At 40.9% G+C, this 20,212-nt stretch overlaps 1 protein-coding gene across 1 annotated transcript; it reads left to right on the top strand.

The window, feature by feature from the left end:
• Window positions 1-1,648: 1,648 nt before the first annotated feature.
• Window positions 1,649-20,007, top strand: adamts12 (ADAM metallopeptidase with thrombospondin type 1 motif, 12). Its single transcript, XM_062417553.1, is given in 24 exon segments — window positions 1,649-1,766; window positions 1,958-2,322; window positions 7,487-7,706; window positions 7,812-8,020; window positions 8,104-8,187; window positions 8,643-8,767; window positions 8,904-9,053; window positions 10,052-10,195; window positions 11,118-11,262; window positions 11,355-11,447; window positions 11,605-11,750; window positions 11,924-12,093; window positions 12,781-12,914; window positions 13,099-13,219; window positions 14,134-14,378; window positions 14,789-14,930; window positions 15,066-15,192; window positions 15,985-16,195; window positions 16,325-17,500; window positions 18,355-18,507; window positions 18,697-18,873; window positions 19,286-19,432; window positions 19,518-19,671; window positions 19,865-20,007. Coding segments are annotated over 24 exon segments (4,866 nt in total). The 3' UTR covers window positions 19,975-20,007.
• Window positions 20,008-20,212: the final 205 nt, after the last annotated feature.

Consider the following 20,212-nt stretch of genomic DNA (forward strand, 5'->3'; position numbering starts at 1 on the left):
AGGATAGATAGATAGATAGATAGATAGATAGATAGATAGATAGATAGATAGATAGATAGATAGATAGATAGATAGATAGATAGATAGATAGATAGATAGATAGATAGATAGATAGATAGATAGAAGCTGTTATACTCCAGAGTTTAAGGACCTTGATGCAATGTCTCCTTCTGTGTCCCATGGACCGAAACAAGCTGGAGGAAATGTGTCATGTCTCAGAAGTGATTTACTCACACATAAAATCTGCTCCAAGGATAAATATCAGACAACTGAACCACAGCAGAGGGGTGAGAGGGGTTACGGCCTCCAGTGGATACACACCAGAAAAAGCTTTTTACCCTGAGATACAGTATGCCATGCTACACAGGGACTTTTAAGTGGAAATAGTAAATAATGTCCTACAGTGAACTTTTTCACAGACCACCACAAACATCAGAAAAGGTGTCTCTTGGAGATGTTCTCTTGTGTACGTTTACAGTGGAGTCCAATGGATAGGCCTTTTTGTATATATATATTTTAATATAAGTGCACAAGTGTTCTTGGTGTCTGGTTTTCTCAGATCCATTACAAACATTCCTGACTGATACAAACTAATTGTTTTGGGGAAAAAAGGCCTATTCAGAACAATTTGTAAAGAAATTAGTGCTCAGAAACTGCAGCAGCATTATGGCATGAACAAATATTTGTCAGTTATGTGGCCGTTTAAAACTAAAGAATGCATGTATTTGCATAGGATTTATCTACTGTTTGACTTGTTTTTGGTCAGAATTATGAGATCTGCATAGATGTCCCAAAAAACCCAAACATTAAAACAGCATGGTATGCAAAAATGCACATATTTCAGAATAGTGTATCTCTCAGTTTTCCAAGTCTATGCCTCTATGCATCTAGACAATAGAGCACAACTGTATGACTGTGCTGGTAGGTTAGATGTCAATGCACTTGTAGCTACTGAGGTCATTTTTTTGCATTTTCATATTGTACAAACTTACTTAACCAGTCTGTCCATTGTTACGTGTTGACTTTTGAGTCACAGGTATTCAGTCTTATCATGAAGCTGATATAGATTCTATAAAATCATTTCAGTCACACAGAGGTAGTACTATTAATTGACAGCATAAGAGGTAGCAAGATGTCAGCTTATGCAATAACATTTGAATATTCGTGCTCCCAAAACGTTTCATTGTAGGCTAAATGATCCACGTAGCTTATCTACTCAAGCATGTTCAAAAGAGGCAGTAAATTGTCTCCCATTAATCATGCGCCACTGCCTGGTGAAGTCTTCAGTGACAAGTCTAGACACAGTCAGGTCACAGAAGTTAGTCGACAATCATCATTCAAACCAATGCAGCTTCTTCCTCTGCAGCGGCGCTCTTGCTCTGCTCCTGCAAGGAAAGTAGACACCGGCCCGAAGGACACTCCTCCCCTCCTTCCTCCCTCCGCAGAGCCGGAGCTTTCGCCTTCTTTAAACCATGATCTGACTCCCATTCTTCCTCGGTGCATGTTTCCCTTCGTGTGAGGGGAGATTTCTGAGCTTGTTCATGTCATGACACAGTGCAGCGCAGGATCGAAGTGGTCGCCTTTAACGCCACTGGTACTCCAATGCCCAGGACTCTTTTCCAGTGCTTTGAGTTTGGCTACATGAAATATGCGATGTTCTCAGGAGTACCCGGTTCTTTTTCTGCTACACTTTGTTTTCATTTTGGCAGCCGGCCACAGAGAGCTCTCCGACTCTGGCAGACTTCTCTCCCTCTTTGCAGAACAAGGTCAGTTCTCATCTGTGTGTGCAGCTCTCATTGAAGCTACATTTCTGTGCAGATATGCATTGAATGCATTAATTTGCATGGTTAAATGAATATCAGTGTCAACATGCACTTAATGAAAAGAATCAGTGTATCATTACATCACATCTGTATTGACCCCATTCCATTGTGTTGTATTAATTTCTATTCTACAGGGCAGTTGTCCCAGCCAGAGTCAGATCTGTCTGTTGTCCACCCAACGAAGACCAACCCTGATGGAGAGTTCGTATCCCACTCTCTGTCCCATCACTTCACGGGTGGGCGAGTCAGGCGTGACCTACGACCCTTCGGTTTGGAGGGACAGGTTTACTACAAAGTCAACTACAAGGGTCATGCTTTAATGTTCAATTTGACTGCAAACAATCACCTGGTTTCGAATGACTACATCCTGGAGAGGCGGAACGGCAGCGCCAACAGCACTGAGCATCATCTCTCTGAGGGGAATTCTTGCCACCTCATTGGCACTGTGGCAGCCTCTGATGTACAAGGAACCGCTGCAGTCAGTACATGTAAAGGACTGGTAAGGAATCACATCATCTTACACACATAACTGGGCTTAAATGTCAATTTTAAATCGTAACTCATTCATCAGATTGAACCCTCTAATCCACATGAAGCTTTTGTGCAGAATCCTCCTCTTTAAGGCTGCCCTGAAAGTCATATCTCTTTGAAAAATCTAGTTTCTTTTGGCAGGAAATTTTCTTAAAAGACATGGGAGAGAGGGGGGCATCTCTATAGGAAAGCTGATATGTGGTTTCAGCAGTCATAGGCTGTTAAGCAAACCCCTCCATCTGACAGTGCCCTGTCTGTTAGTTTGCCTTTCAAAGACTTCCTGACACTATTTGCAGAACCACTGTGCTGCAGACCCGCTGACGGCTGTTGCTTCAGCCAACCATGAGACCCTTTCTGTCCTCTTTGTCTTTCAGATGTTTTTCCTTTCACCCTCACTCATTCACATCACTGTCTGTTCCTGCAGAAACTCTTTGCAACCCCCCACTCTTAGATGTGCAGTATTACTTTGTTCTACAATGAGAGAGAGCTTCACTTATAGATTTTGACAAATTTTTTATAGACTGGAAGAGAAAGGTTAGACGTATGGAGAGACAGGAAATAGGGCTGTACTTTTTCTGAGAATGTATGCTTTTTTTATTCAGGCTTTAATGTTTGTAATCACACAAGTTGTTCAACTACAAAGGACAGCTGGACAGCAGAAAGACAAGTGACAAGCTTGACATATGAGGAATTTTAATTATAGAAAGAGATATGTACCATATGAAAATGTCTAGAGAAATGTATGTTGCGCACATTGCTAAGAGAGGACACGCTCACGACACATCATTTTCAATAATAACTGGTTCATTTGATTTGAAAAACTATTTTGAAACAACCAAAGAGGAAGTGGATATGGGAAACGAGGGACCCCTCACCCCCTCTGAATTGATGGGATGTGTCAGTTTTAGTCATAAAGAATGTTTCGGGATGTTTGATTGTGTCACAGCAGGAATGCCTCTCCTGCAGGGTCTTGCCTGTGTTTGTGTTGGTTGGACTGCCTCTCTCTGCCAAATCTTGTAAATGCACTTCATTCGTCACATGTGACTCAGAATAATGAGACTAGAAATGACAGCCATTCCTGCAGCACCATCATTTATATCTAACCCACTTTACATGCCCTCAAGTAATCCTCAGTGGAAACTGTGGTATGTCACACAGAATTCCTATTTCTATTTCTTATCTACAACTTACCATAGTTAGAAGATTTTTTTTCTGCAAACCCGAATGCCCCAGTTTTTCCCTTCTCTCCAACCTACCAGGGAAACCACTCTGATTTTGCACTGATTTTTGGTTCAGTGGAAGGAGGTTTATTGCAGCAAAACCACAGACCACTTAACAGCAAGACTCAGCCAGACAGATGTTGGAGGGAAACCCTGCCAGCTGCTATAGAGGTCATTCACCCCCAGGAGACAGATAAAGTTGGACTGCTGTCAAATATGAATTCATGATAATACTTTTTTATGTTGCTCCAAACTTAAGTTATGACAGGATAAACTATCAGAAAGCATAAGAAGCAGCAAAAAACGGTGAAGGGAGAGCTTAATAAAAGTGTGAATTATGATGACAATAGATTTAAAGAACGGTGATTAGTTTCCATATATAAAACATGAAATGACGTAAATCACATATGCCAAAAATTTACCACAGCTGTACAAATGTCAGGGCAATTTTCAAAATGTAATCCATCACTGTTCCTTAATTATGCAATGCAAATAGTTAATACCTTTTCCTCAAATCATGGAGAATAAGTTAAATTGTGATTTAAATAGTGTAACTGACCACCCTTCAAGTTGTTCAAAACAATATTTGTGTCCACAGTCTCACAATTAAATTGCTGTTTTTATGTGCTGCCTTTGTTGGTGAAGATAATCACCCTGCAAAACGTTGACATAGCAAAACCCCGCCTCGAGCTACAGTTGTTGACAGGTTGTCTGTGACCTGATCTATCATCTTTAAATCAAGAGTCGGCTGTGTTTGGTGGGCTTTAGTGAACAATATAAAAATAAAAAAAAACCTGACACAGAACAGATGATAGAGCGGGATCATGCCCTTTAAACGCTAAGTCACAATGTGGTGCCTTCTGCTTCATTAACACCTCTACATCCTGTCATTATAACATCCAGCCTCTGGCAGCAAAAACTAAGTCACACTGCTCAAACAAATAGAGCTGTTCTGCAGTTCAGGTTACCTTTATGATTTACTGTACATGTGAAACTATAAGGATTGTTGGGTGGAGATTGGTGTTACTGTCCTTTTTTTGTTTCCGTGGGAAAACATTGAATTAGAGCAAAACTGCAGCTCTCTCAGGCTTTTCTAATCCCTGAGGCGCAACGCAAAACAAGAACATGCAAGTTCAGACCTATTATATTGGTATTTTCTTCACTTAAATGCATGTTTCTTCACACTATGCTGATGAAAAATGATAATGTCTTTTACCTACAGGTAGGAGGAAGAAATTAGCTCCCAGGCAAAAAAGCAACTTGTGAAGGAAAAAAATCTGAAGGCAAGTAAATGTAGTGAAGCGTGTAATTATCAAAACACTTATTTAGGTTTATATATTTTGCTTGGAGGAAATAGTTGTGATTGATCATATTCCAGTAATGAGCACCATCCGCCCCCACCTCCCCTTGTGTCCCACTAATCACTGCTAAGGCCACAGGCTCTGTGCAACAGCAGGGACTTTATTCCAGACCCAGTTGGCCTGCACTACAAAACCCACAGAAGCAGGAAGCAGAGGTAAAGCAGTTCCACATGGCTGCTGTATTTAGCACACAGACCTGTGTTATGGTAACCTCCCCTAGCTCTGGCACCTCACACCCAAACACGCTTCCTCTAGGTTAGAGGAGGAGGATTAATGGAGAGGAGGAGGAGGTGGCAGGGGGAGAAGTGGTGAATAGGTGGCAAAAGTGCAAGGTGAATTCTGGCTAGCACTCGAGATTTAAAGCAAAAAATAATCCCTGCTCAAATAATTTCTGCTCAAATGAAAAACAAAGTCCAGGTTGCTGTCTTTTTAAGTTGTTTGTCTTTGTTTGTTGAACACAGACATCACACAGGATCTGTACATGGTGATTTAAGGATCACAACTAACACCATAACCTCACTGTACAAGCAAACATTGCAGACTGTGTTGTACAGAAAGACTGCATTCGTTATGATGATCATACAGATCATGCAGAGCAATGGTTTAAATGTTTGGATGGGCCTCTCTGTAGCATTCCTTCCTAGCTGATCTGGACTCCACCACCTGCTTTTCTCTGCTGGGACTAACTTGGAAGTCAAACACTCAGGAAAACATATATGGGACAACAGGGAGGTATGATAACAGAACATGCCATTGAATCCACCTAAAACCTTTTGTGTGTGTTTTGTTTCAGAGTGAAATGATGCAAATGAAAAAACAAACTATAGCCTGAAAACATGATGATCCCGTCAGAGTGTATAGATGAGATACAGACAAACAGTGAAACAAGTTTAGTGTTTGCTGCACATAGTCTCTGGGAAGCTTTCCCAGTTGCCTGTAGACATATCTGCCTGCATGCTTTGTGGATGAGTCCATCACAGCTATGGGACTCCTGGCTTAAACCCACACTCTGAGTCAGTGGAGAGCCCTTTCACAATATTTAATCTAATCTGAGTTTGGACAAAAAGTAACCAAACCTCAGACATATACAAAAGACTTTCTTTATAATTTGCTATGTTATTGTTGTTCAACTGGTAGTTTACATGCAGAAGACTGAACCACTTAGTTGTGTTCTACAAAGTTTCTGTTTCAGTTTTTGGACATTTGGACATATTTTACAAGGTTCAGTGTTACAGGTGTAGTAATAAAGTCTTTCCAAATGGACTGCTACTCCAGATGCACTTTTTGAACTCCCTGAAAACAGAAATGGGACACCCAAGCAGAGCTCTGCAAACTGTTGAATGAATGTGGTTGTGGGTTTTTTTCTGTCTTTCACGAAACAGACACATTTAAAACTTGCCAGGATGACCCAGAAAGCTGAACAGTGCATTACTGCAGTAAACAGCAGGGTAAACCCTTGTAACCGCAACTGGCCAGTGAGCAGTACATGACCTAATTTTCACATCTGCGTTTGGCTCCTCAAATACTGAGGGCAGAAATCCAAGAATCAACTATTATATTCTAAAAAAATGTTCATGCTGTTCTTGCTTCCCCTAATACATGTACTGTAAATGTTAAGTAGTTTCTCATGTTCTCAGTCCCTTATTTATAACTTTTACACAAGAACAAAAGCAGTTTAAATGATTTCTTTACTCAATTGTACTTTGCTTTAGAAAGAAAGAGTTATCATTCTTTCATTCTGTCTTTTGCAAGTTAGTTTAGGGAGAGAAGGAGAGGTTGATCCAAGAACAGCCTGGGCTTGTTTGGACCCAGCTTGACACACCTCCCAGAAGTCCGTTTTTGTGTGTACATTTGCATGTATGTTTTCATGGACATTGTGCGTGGGGGTGTGTATCCATGCACTTGTCTTTGGGTGTGTTCACCAGCAGACCTCAGCGATCAACAAGCACCAGCAAGAACATGCAGGGCATACTTAGTAAAAAAAAAGTCTCTGTATTACTGCTGCTGCAGACATAGAATGTGCCTCAGGGAAAGGGAAAGGGAGGGATGCTTTTAGTCCATATACAGATCTGTTGACTAAAGGTAGATTCCTCACTGATGGAAATTACAGAGAAATGACCTTTTCAGTAGACGACTGAATTCTCACCTTCTAAGTGTGGGAATTATTGAAGCATTACAATCTTTGGTGATTATCTGACAGATATGTTGTTGCACTCATACATATTATAACACAAAAACATGCTAATTACTCAGATGTTGCTTTTCTGTCTGCTAGTCAGCGTCTGAGAATGCATGACAAAAGGGATTACTTAAAGCTGCATTAGGCAGATTTTAGATTTGAAATGTTTTTCAACTGAATGAGGAATTGGAGCTGTGGCAGAAAATAACCTGAATGAAATTGAAACAATGTGGATTTGCCCAGTTTTGCAGGTTCATTTATCTGTATCAGTGCAGAGATAGTGATGAATAAAAAAAGAAAATCTCTCTCAGCCCAGACTCAGTCATCTCCACTAAAATCATGTATTTTCATGTATGTATTTTTTTTCAACAGAGAGGCTTCTTCTCCCTGCCAGAGGGACACTATTTTATTGAGCCGGTCCAGAAATATCCTGGGGATCCTGTGGGAACTCCAGAGCCCCACATCATCTACTCAAGAGCTACCACAGAAACTCACAGAAAAAAACGCAGCTCTGAGGTCAAAGAGACACCCAACCATTGTGGATTTCAAGGTGTGTATTTGATTCTTTAAGCATTAGTGCATGTTCCTGCAAGTTTTTGTGTAATTGCACTCAAGTGAGCACTTTTCTCTGTCTTGGCTTGTGTCAGGCCATTGTTGTGCTGGAAGTGATGTATTCCAATGTCCATCTACGCTTTAGATGCTTCAAGTGACTCTGTCCAGGTGGAGAGGGAGAGAGAGGAATGGGAGAGGGAGCAGCATATGGGGGAGGAACAGGCGCAGTCCCGCTCACAGAGGTCAGTCAGCAAAGAGCGGTGGGTGGAGACCATGGTGGTGGCTGACGCGAAACTCATCGAATATCACGGCAGCGATAATGTGGAGTCCTACATCTTTACAATCATGAACATGGTGAGTGGTTAGAGTTTTGTTTTGACTTTTGCCCTCCTCCATCCAATCATACTTTTAGTAGTAAATGATCTTTATGTTGACAGGTCGCTGGGATCTTTCATGATGCCAGTATTGGAAATGCCATCCACGTCATCCTGGTTCGCCTGATTCTGCTACAAGGAGAAGAAGTAATTTATTTTAGAGTGCTTTTATCAAATCATGCATTCAATGTGGAACAGGAGAAGCACATGCACATCCGTGAAGCACGTAGCATGTAGATGGAGAACATTTTGAGGCTCGCCTTCAGTTGGCTATGTTTCTAGCTTCTTGCATACTGAGCACCCAGCTGAAGATTTCAGTATGTACGTATACCTATTTACAAAAGAAGGTGAATGAAGGCCAAATGGTTGCATTGTAAGTCATGTCAAGTCGGGTAATTTCAGAAATGATGAAACAGCATCAAGTTACCACTCTAACTAACACTGCACCATGAACTCACTGAGAAATAAAGAAAACAAACGGAGGAGGTTTTTCTTGAAGGTTAAAAAAATATTCATAAACTGTTCTAAAGTGACAGGATCACAAATCCAAATTATCTCAAAATTGTACATAATGGTGTTTGTATTTCTGCTCTTTAATGCAGAAAGGGTTGAAGATTGATCATAATGCAGATACAACTTTGGCCAGTTTCTGTGCCTGGCAGAAAAACTTAAATCCCCAGAGTGACACGCATCCTGCTCATCATGACGTAGCTGTGCTGGTCACCAGGCAAGTGACACTCTCATATGTGATGTCAATACAACACTTTTAAATGAAGTGGGTAAATATTGTCCCCTTATGTGCTAGTTCATTCTGATGGAAAATATGAATGCACACACATAATTTGTTTGTGCTTCACCCTCAGGAAAGACATATGTGCTGGGATGAACCAGCCCTGTGAGACCCTGGGTCTGTCTCATTTGTCTGGGATGTGCCAACCACATCGCAGCTGCAACATCAATGAAGACTCAGGCTTACCTGTCGCCTTCACCGTCGCTCATGAAATGGGTCACAGGTCAGTGAGTGTGTGTGTGTTCATTTTGTGTTTGTTGTGAAACGTGGAATAAAGGAACATTACAACAATAGGTTGCATGACAAAGAAAGCATATTGTTCCCATGATCAATTACTGTAGCGGATACACAGTTGTGTCATAAAATCTCCCAGCATTAGCACATCAACCCATAGCTGAATTAGCTGTATCTGGTAACCAGCCTTAAAAACCATAGATACCCGAGAAGACTGATGTGGTGTGGGTGTAGATCAGTAAAAGAAATAGTTAAAGTGTATAGACTAAGATTTTGATTTGTTTTCAACTTTAGATTAAAGTGACACAGGAACCCATATTGTCTTTAGGCCTTAAGCTACTTCTTCAGAGCTTTGTTGCGATGCAGCCTTGGTGTAATTCAGTTAATTCAGAGGAAACTTATAAGAGTAGGGGTGGACTCTTTGTTTCATTCACACCTGTTTACAAACAGTAGAGATTTGCAAGAAAATCTATGAAAGAGCCAAGAGCCATATAGTTTAAATTGAGTAATAAATGAAGGAGAACAGGTGACTCAACAGTAGCTCACCTGATCAAGCTTTCACTGATCTTCATTTAAGCTAAAGAAAGCTGAGCCCAAATCCCACACTATCTGCCACTAATATAAAGTAAACTATGAATTAATCTTCATAGTATCCTTGGGCAAAAGGGTAATGCACTGCTTTGTACTAACAGGAAATGATGACATGCACCAAAAGAAGTCAATAAAACGATTACGGACCTATTTCAACTTTGGAAATGAAATTATATAACTTGCATGTATTACAGGATCAGGGACACAGCTGTTGTTTTTGGCAACGATGACAGTTACCTAAAAGTTTCTTTTTTTGTTCAGAGGCACAATCAGCTTTTTGCAGCCCCTAAAACTGAAGGCCTCCACCACGTCTGCCAAAGCACAAAAGTCCTCACTTGCAAAAGATTTTCATGTGTAATAAAAATATCTTACCATTTTGGTTGTGTTTGAACACAGCTTTGGAATTCATCACGACGGCCAGGGAAATGACTGTGAGCTGGAGGGGAGGCACCCGTTTATCATGTCCAGACAGTTGATGTACGACAGCTCGCCTCTCACTTGGTCCTCCTGCTCCAAGGAATATATCACACGTTTCCTTGAGTAAGTCTGGATACATGTTTTATTCTAAAGCCATTAATCGCAACATCACAGCATGATTCACTCAACTTTTGCACTGTTTTTCTTTTTGGGGAACACACAAGTTGTTTGAAGGTTGAGTGATTTGCAAAGTTTGTGAAATCACTGTGAAGATAACAGTAATTCCACACTAGATGGAGATAAGTGGCTATGCTGGTACAGGTTTGAATGTAGGCGGTGCAAATGATCCAAAAAACACAATGAGTGTCATGTTTGTGGAAAAAAACACATTGATGTGTATCAAGCCATGAGAAAACTTAGGAGAAACATACATATGTACAAAGAAGTAGAAAAAGCCCAATTTATATAGAACCAGAAAATCTAGTAAATGACAGACAAGCAAGAGGGGCTTAAAGGAACTGTAGAGGGTGGTCACATTGTGCACCAACATCTGCAAATGTTCACTTTGCCTCTTACAGTTTTCTGTTGAAAACCTTGACAGTGGTGTGGACAAAAATTCCCTTTTCTGACGACAATGCAAATTCAGCTCAAACTCTTGCAAATTCATAGGTCAGAGTTCATGTTTGCTTTGAATCAGCATGTTTTGCTATTAGAAACATGTTTTAGTGAGTCATCTCAGATTCTGCTGTTTTCCCATCACTTTATTTTATGCACTAGGGGACTTCAAAGTGGATTATAAACGCATAAACATTAAGCTTGTTCACATGGTACACATTTTTATTCTTTCTTAACATTTTTTTAATAGAGCATGCCAGTAGTCTTTAGCAAGGATTTTTCTGGAGTCTTTTTCTGTTGGACCTGAACTTTTTCTTTTCATTTCTCAGCAATGTATATTTCTCAACACTAGGCTTCATGCCCTTTTCTCTTTTTCATCTCTTTCAAAAAGTCAAACAATCAACAACAGTTCTTTGTTTCTGTGTCTTAGTCGTGGTTGGGGTTTCTGTCTGGATGACCGCCCTTCCAAGAGGGACCTAACCACCCCGTTGGCACGCCTCGGTGTCCGCTACACCACACACCACCAGTGCCAGCTCCAGTATGGCCCAAACGCTACCTTCTGCAATGAGGTTGATGTAAGTAATGTGCACAAAAGCCCCAACTGAAAAAATGAATTTCAGTAGATACTCCTTTTTCTCATTGTTTTTGAATTATGTCTTTCTTTCAGAACATTTGCCAGATTCTTTGGTGTTCAGTGAACGGCTCTTGCAGGTCTAAGTTGGACTCGCCTATTGATGGCACTCGCTGTGGACCAGGGAAGGTGAACTCCAGTTGCTTTGTTTTGTTAGGGTTTGGGTTTCATTTACCTGGGGAAGAGAATGGGCTCTCGTGATGATACTGGCACAGAGACCTTTAATATTACATGTGTCATATTACTGGTGTTATGTGGTTGATCTTACCAGTGTTTTCTCCCTTAGTGGTGTATCTCCGGAGAATGTGTGATAGTGGGTAAACTCCCAGAGACGGTGAATGGAGGCTGGGGACAGTGGAGTACTTGGTCTTATTGCTCCAGGACTTGTGGCACTGGAGTTCAGTCAGCTGAGAGGGAATGTAACAACCCCAAGTAAGAGCTGAGTCTAGATCTGCTTTTCACTGTGAAGCACATTGAACTATTTTCTTTCTTGTGCTTTCTGTATAATTCAACCTTTTCTTGTTTGTCAACTTTTGGCAAAATATGATTTCCTGAAACAAATCTGATCACCTGCTTGATTCAAAGTGTGCTTCTATCCTCTACAGACCGGAGTTTGGGGGAAAGTACTGCACAGGGGAAAGGAAGCGTTATCGGACATGTAACACAAAACCCTGCGAGAAGAATAACCCAACCTTTAGAGACATGCTGTGCAGTGAATTTGACACTGTTCCCTACCACAATGAGATTTACAAGTGGATTCCTGTGGTTAACCCATGTAAGTGGTCAATGCCTCAAACGTACAATTACTTTAGATACCACAGATAGATAGACGCACAGGTCTTTGCACCCTTTTACATATCAAATAAGATCAGTAGGTGCAATTGTATGTGTCACCCAACAGGGGGCAGCATTTACACTGGAAAGGCTTTTATTTTAACCCTTTATATTTATAGACACTTAAAACTTACCTCTTTAGCCTGACTTTTGATTAGAAATTGGTTTTGTGGCCATTGTTGAATTATTTTAATTACAACTAACACTCATATGAATGATTGAGTAATCGGTTGATTATTTTCTTTAATAATAAATAAGTCATTTGGTGTATTAAATGTCAGAGAATGTCCATCACTGTTTCCAATCCCAGGGTTGTCCTTCTTTTGTATTTTTTTTTGTCTTAAGATATTTAGTTTACCATCTTAGAGAACTAAAGAAACCAGAAAATATTCACATTTAAGAAGTTTCGACAAGAGAATTGTAGTATTTTTTCTTTAAAAATGACTCAAAATTGAATTAATTGATCATTATTTCGATCAAAGTAGTTACAAATTTACAAACAAAGTTAGAATTATGCATCAGCGATAGTCCTTGAGACATTTGGGCTTGGCATTAATGGACTAACACAGTCATTTCATTGCATTTAAAATACAATCTTTTCTTTCCCCATTTCACCAACTGTCTTTAGTAAATCCGTGTGAGCTGCACTGTCGACCAGTCAATGCGTATTTTTCGGAGAAGATGCTTGATGCTGTGACAGATGGAACACCGTGCTTCATACACAACAATTCGAGAAACATCTGCGTTAATGGAGTGTGCAAGGTAGTGTGGCTGGGTAAGAGACGAAAAAAGACTGGGAGGGTGTAGTAGAGCAAAGTATGAGATAGTGTTACTGCAGTATATTGGAGGGAAGAGTGCTTCTGTGAAAACTTCCAAGTCATGTTACTTTGTCATGTGTCTGTCATGGTTATATTTGTATGTGTTTGTGTGTGTGTTTGATGTGTAGGAGGTTGGCTGTGACTATGGCATTGACTCAAATGCAGTGGAGGATCGCTGTGGCGTCTGTTTGGGCGATGGCACAAGCTGCGAGACGGTCCATAAGATGTTTGATGAAGGGGAAGGCTTTGGTGAGTTTAACACAAAAGATGTTTGAGCAGCTGGGGACAAATTAAATTATCCAGGCATAAGAATTCATAGAATTCTTAAAATTGTAGTAACACAAAACAGGCAACCTATTAATGTCACGTTTAAAGGAAAGCTTTGATGCCCACACCAGAAGAGTGTGAAAAACCACAGAATTCAAATTTATGTCTCCAAGGTCATTTTAGGACAGTTCATTTGCATTACGCCATTGTGTTGTTTCTTTGTTGTCATGGAATCCATCTTGTCTACACTGTGCAGCTGGTGTAATGTGTGTGTGTGTGTGTGTGTGTGTTTGTGTGTTTGTGTGTGTACATGTGTGTCTGCAGGCTCATGTTTGTATTTGTTTAAAAATCTGTTTGGCTTTGGCTGACTTTACTGTGCTTGGAAAAGTATAATTCACCTGCAGAATCAACATACAGCAAAGACAGATTAACAGAGAAAGAACCTCTAAAAAGCTTAATTCCTCTGCTGTTTGTCTGTGTGTGTTTGCCCCACACAGCATCCTTTCCAGATAACCAGCCCAGATGTGTAAGACTTCAAAAGGCTTAGACCAAGGGCAAACCTCCCCCTCCTTTGCACAAACACAGAAACACACACACCTTCCCACAAACATCATTAAACTCCAGAGACCCACTCGTAGTTGCTTTGGTCCTCCCCCATCCAGCCCCCCACCCCCATCCACACACAATAAAAAACAGAGACAGGGCAGTGCCCCCCACGCAGAATACGTACACTCACACACACACACACACATGCCAACCTCCCCCACAGACTGAGCCCACCCTCTATTAAAGATCAGAGAGAAACTGTCTGGTAGTCTGGATGTGAGTGTGGCAGCAGCCATGGTGGGCCATCCATTACCTCGTTGTGACTCTGACTCCCCTCCCAACTCTCCCAGGGTACGTGGACGTGGGTGTGATACCTGAGGGGGCACGGGACATCCTGATAAAGGAAGTAGAGGAGGCAGGTAACTTCCTGGCTCTGAGGGGCGAGGGGATGGAGGATTACTTTCTCAACGGCAACTTCATCATCCAGTGGAACGGGGAGTATGAGGCCGGCGGGACGACGTTCTTCTACGAACGCAGCGGGAACATGGAGAACATCACCGCTCCTGGACCCACCAAACAGCCAGTCGTACTCCAGGTAGGCCGAAACACTACATTGGTTAAATGTGTTTGAAGGTAGTGGAGGGTGTCCATTTTTAAATGGCTTTGTTATTTCCACACTCAGAGATTTGTAGAAGTAACAGTAAAGAACTGACATTTTTGCCCTAGCTATTTAGATTTTTCTTTTTGGGATGTTCACATGGAGCTTGGGTTAAATCAACAAGAGGAACGTAAAAGAAGAGTGTAAGAGGGCCAAACAAGAACATTCAACTATGTCAAACCAGTCAAAGCATTTCTGGCAGAACAAACAAATTAATATAAATGATCATTTAGCAAAATAAAACAATACATCAACAAGAGAGAAAAATATTACTTTATAGATGTTAAATATGTAATGCTAAAAGTCTTGAAATGAATATTTGCATAATTATTCATGTGGCTGTCCAGTTGTTGTTTCAGGAGAAGAACCCAGGTATAAAGTACGAGTACACCATCAGGAAGACCAAAGAGACAGGAAATGAGGTCATCGAACCCATTTACAGGTGGAGACATGGGGCATGGACCGACTGCAGCACCACCTGCGGACTAGGTTTGTGTTGCATTTAATATTATTATCTTAATTTATTATTCAATATAGTGATGGAAATAGGGAAGTTATCGATATTTTTATAGAAAGGTAAAAAGAAGTAGACGTATAGATAGTACTCATTTCTGTCTTTCTTAGGTCAGCAGCACCAGCCTGTGCTCTGTTTTGAGATGGATGTGGGAGTAGTGGACGAGTCTCTGTGTGACCCAGCAAGCCATCCACAAGAGAGACACAGGAAGTGTAAGAATATGGATTGTCCTGCCAGGTCTGTACTCTTCCTATTTTATACAATGTGACTGTTTTCTGTCACTAACATTACTATTATGACCTCAAAACTGGTTTTAGTTATACAAATATTTCTTGATGAGCACTGCAGGTACAGAATACAATTATAAAGAGTCACCAGGTTATCTAAATAGCTGCTGTAAATTGATTATTATGTCTAGTTTGAAAGTGAAAGGCAGCCATCCTTACAACTTTACAACTAGTTTTTCCAATTAGTTGCTAGAGATAAAATATGTTTTTAATTACTGGTATTTTCATTGTGAGATCTGGCGTACGTAACATAAAAACTGTCGGGTACCCAAAGTTTGCATTGAATGACTGGTCAGATATATAGTGTAAGTACTTATGTAGTCTAGTTCCTGATTTAAATCAAATAGTTGCCAATTTTAAACAAAGCCTTGCAATCAATTAATTAATTATCAAAATAATCTGTGATTCATTTATAGTTTACACCTAGTCAAATAATCGCTCTATCTCTATTTTAAACAGCTGCATGTGATTTGACAACATTTAACATTACTGGCTTCTTTTTTAAATTAAAAAAGGGTTTTGTAGAGAAACAGGTTTATATCCTTCAATAGTGTTTATATATTCTGTATTGGCAATAGTATTAAAAAAACGTAATAAAAAAGATACCATGCCCTATTCTTTAAAAAAAAAGATGACAACGTAGTGCTTATCATATGTTCCTCATGTATTATTTGAATAGCAAATCACCTTTCACTGTCTTACCTTTGTCATGTGTGTCCACTATCTGTCCCCTCTTCCTCAGGTGGTGGGTAGGAGGCTGGCAGCACTGCACAGCCACCTGTGGATCTGACGGGGTGCGGAAGCGAACAGTGCTCTGCGTCCGTACAGTCTCAGGAGAGGAAAGGGTGCTCCACCCAGTGGAGTGCAAACATCTTCTTAAACCCAAACCTATAGTGCCATGCAACAGAGATGTTCCCTGTGGACAGGATTGGGCTGTCGGCCTCTGGGAAGAGGTAAGCCCTTTTCCAGTTTTCCAGTCACCTATAGTGATTTGTATACCTTCCTTTTCTTTTCTAATAATCTCCCATCATTTCATATATTTCTATTGTGAATGCATCATTCATTTTCTTTTGTCTTTGCAGTGTCCTGTGACATGTGGAGGAGGTGTTCGCTCACGTAAAGTCACGTGTACATTAGCACCCACAGAGACCTGCGACCCTGAAAACAAACCACGGACTCGATCACTGTGTGCCCTGCAAAGCTGTCCAAACTCAAGTCTCCGCAGACGACCCGGGCCCCCCCCTAAATACCGCCGCATCTACCCACCTAAGAGCCCCACCACCAAGCATCCTGTCTCATCCACCTGGGCTCCCACGAGTACCACGGCCACAGCTGCACCCACAGCTGCGATCACTTTGAGGACAGAAACAACTACCAAAGAAAGTACAACTGCTCTCATCCCTACCTACACACCCATTTTATCCCCTAAAATCGCAATCCCTGAAATCACTGACACAGATGATTATGAATTCAGTGTTGTCGTGAATAAAAATGAGGATGGAAAAGATAAGGGACGAAAATTTTCCCCAATGAAATCCACTTATCCTGAAGAGGAAAAGGTGGAAGAGAGGGAGAATGGAGAGGAGGGAAGTACACCAAATGTGATTATTTATACTCCAGGATATGATTATGTTACAGAGGACCGGACAGCAGAAGAGGAGGAGATTATTGACCTGGATGTTGTTACCACAGCTATACCCCTCAAAAAGCCTCCTAAATCAACCACACCAACACCGCATACACTCATCACACCCACTTTAAAAACAAGTCCACCTACCACGCGCAAAACCAAAGCAACCACCACAGCCTCTTACTCCACCCCACACACCAGTACTGAAACTTGGGCAAGGACCACTCGACACTATCCCTTGCCTCCACACACCACCCCTCGTATCAATCCATACAGACATCGGACACACAGGGTTCCTCGCACTACTCCTGTGTCAAAGAGACATTCTGTTACACCAAAAACGGTCTTCCACACAACACAAGCTCCTTCCACAACTGCAAGAAAAACACTCACCACTGTAGCATCGCCCCAATCCACAGTAAAGATTATTAAACTGAAGAAACCTGCTGTGACACCCAGGAAAAGCAGTCCTGCCCCTCGTGCCAAAAAGACATCTTCCAGGCCTAAAAAGAGCCAGAACCAGCGAGCAGAAAGTCCCATGAGTAGCTCCACCGGTGACCAAAGCAACCTGATGGCCAGGGAGCCAGTCAGCATGGAGATATTCTGGGTTATAGGAAACTGGAGCGAGGTGGGTGCAGAGATTATATATAGTATATATATAAATTATATATAGTTCACATTATCCTAATCCATAAAGCATTACCAGTAATTGTGCATGGCTTTAACTACAAATGTCATATATTTGTAGTTTTCTACAATGTTGGGCATTTTTCAAGGCATACCGTACATTTATAGTTGTTTTCCTACTTTTCAGGCACATAGATGTTTCATTACAGATGTTCTTTATTCAGTGAAAATGAATGTTATATGTAGTCTTTTGTGGCTTTTATTGTTTTGTAAAGTTGTTTTATTCTTGCATTGAAACAAAGTCGCTATTGGAAGTTCCAGTGTAGCTCTGGTATGTGTTTGGTATTTGTTTTGATTTAAGAGATTGAATTCATGAGCTGTGTTACCAGAAAATCAAACCCAGGAGATAAACAATAAACACATAAATTACAGAAAGGGTTTATATATATTTGGACATTTCTTGAATGCTGTTTGGCAGTTATCTCAGACGTTGGACCATCCTTGAACTTATTGAAGCAAATAGTACCTGCCTCTAACTCTACTGCCACCTGATGATATCAAATAAATATAAGTGCTTATTCAGTGGTGGATTAGTCATATGAAGTATGTTCTACATCTCTGCAAGTTTATTTTTATGGTCCAGTGACAGAAAAGTTTCCAATGGCCTATTTGGAAAATGGTTAGCACTAAAGTTAAATAAGTGCAGGACTTGGAGACTAAACGGCATAATAATATTTTATGCCGATTTATTGTGCCAGATTTTATTGTGTCACATTTCTTTTAATAATTCTGTTGCTTAAGCACAGCAATAAACCCTGTCCAAGACTTAATCAGTAATTACCCCTCCTGATGCAGTGCTCAACAACATGTGGGATTGGCGCAATATGGAGAAAAGTAATGTGCAGCACCCAGAATGATAACGACTGTGCCAAGCTGAAGAGACCTGAGCCTGCACGTACGTGTCATCTTCAACCTTGCGCCACCTGGCAAAGTGGCAGCTGGAGCAAAGTGAGAAATGTTTCCTCCACTCACTGAATCTGATAATAACACTAATTACATTTTAATTACACGTATTACCTAATTATAATTCCACTTACTTCTTGTTACTTTTCCAAAGGGTCGAATTGGCCATGTTTCTGTTGCGATTCCTACTTGTCTTGTCTTTTGAGACACTGTACGTTTTGACATTCTCAACAGTGTCCAGATAACTGCTCAGTGGTGGGAAGGAAATACCGCGATGTCCAGTGTGTTGACTCTCAGAGTAACCGTCCTCTTAGGCCTTTCCACTGTCAAGCCACGTCCAGCAGACCCATCAGCACCTTATCTTGCCCCCACAAAACTTGTATGACTTGGAGTGTGTCACCCTGGGGACCGGTAGGGACATTATACACATTCAATTTATATATATTAAACCTGTGGTATGATTCTCATAGCTTGCAAGGGTTGTTTTACCCAATACAGATGTTTTTCTGTTTTTTGTTTCAGTTTAGTTTAAGTTGTGATTTTTTTGAGTTATATGATTTATATGGATTTTGTTCCATTTTCTGCAAACACTTTTAACAAAAGACAGTAGTTATTGCTGTCATATTGCAATGTAGCCTCTGTTGTATCGCATTAAGAATAGTTCACCTATGGAGTCACTCACAACTCCCACAAATAACTGTCTATATTGATGTTCCATGCATAATATACAGATGCAATATGGGAGACTGTTCGTTGATGTCTTAAATAGCAAACAGTAGATATTTCATCATCATGGATCATGAATCCCTCATGTCTTCCTCAGTGTTCTGGTAGCTGTGGTGAGGGTGTCAGGGAACGGTTGGTGTACTGCCCAGAGCCTCATCACTGTAGCACCCCTCTGAGGCCAAACAGCACAGAGCCATGCGGTTTAAAGCCCTGCACTCTTTGGAAGACAAAGGAATGGGAGGAGGTCAGTGACATATGATCAAGATTGTCCTAAAGCCATTAGGACATATTTATTTAGTTATCACTCTTGTGTGTATGTGATTTTCTAGTGCTCTGTGAGTTGTGGAGGGGGTCAGCAGCAGCGTGACGTCAACTGTGTGAGTGAGGAGGATTTGGCTGTGATGCCAAACAGCCTCTGTGAGAAGATTTCCAAACCAGAAACACTCAGGAAGTGCAGTATGCAGGAATGCAAGACCAACACAGGTTTGTACACAGCATTCCGTCTGCCTGTCTATATGTCTGGCACAGTGGGTGATTTGAAAAGCAGACACAATACGCTCACACGCACAATTGTTATCTTTTTTTTTGACAACCCTGTTAAAAATGTTTCAATCAACTCTACTGTATAGATAAACTTGACCTTTAACAAGTTGTGTTCCCACATGTGCAGATCCAGTTTGCAGGAAGAACACCATGTCTTCTCGCTTCTGTGACAAGCTGAAGCTGCTGGGTCGCTGCTCTCTCAGGTCGGTCAAAAGACAGTGTTGTGTCACCTGTGGGCGATAGACAGGGTCACACCTCCTCCTGCATTACAATGAAAAAAAGTTACTACAGTTATTCTTACTGTATCTTCTGCAATACTGGCATAGAGCCATGCCAACCACAGACTGACACGTCCAAACCAAAGTGCGAATAATCACCACACCACAACCAGCACAGTTCAATCAGTACAAATGAAACTGGGTCGATTAAGAAAATTGTTGTTGTTTTTTTTTTTAAATTTCAGCAGTGAATAATTTTAATT

The sequence above is a fragment of the Scomber scombrus genome, chromosome 4 (genome assembly GCF_963691925.1).
Source record: "Scomber scombrus chromosome 4, fScoSco1.1, whole genome shotgun sequence".
Taxonomy (NCBI): Eukaryota; Metazoa; Chordata; class Actinopteri; order Scombriformes; family Scombridae; genus Scomber; species Scomber scombrus.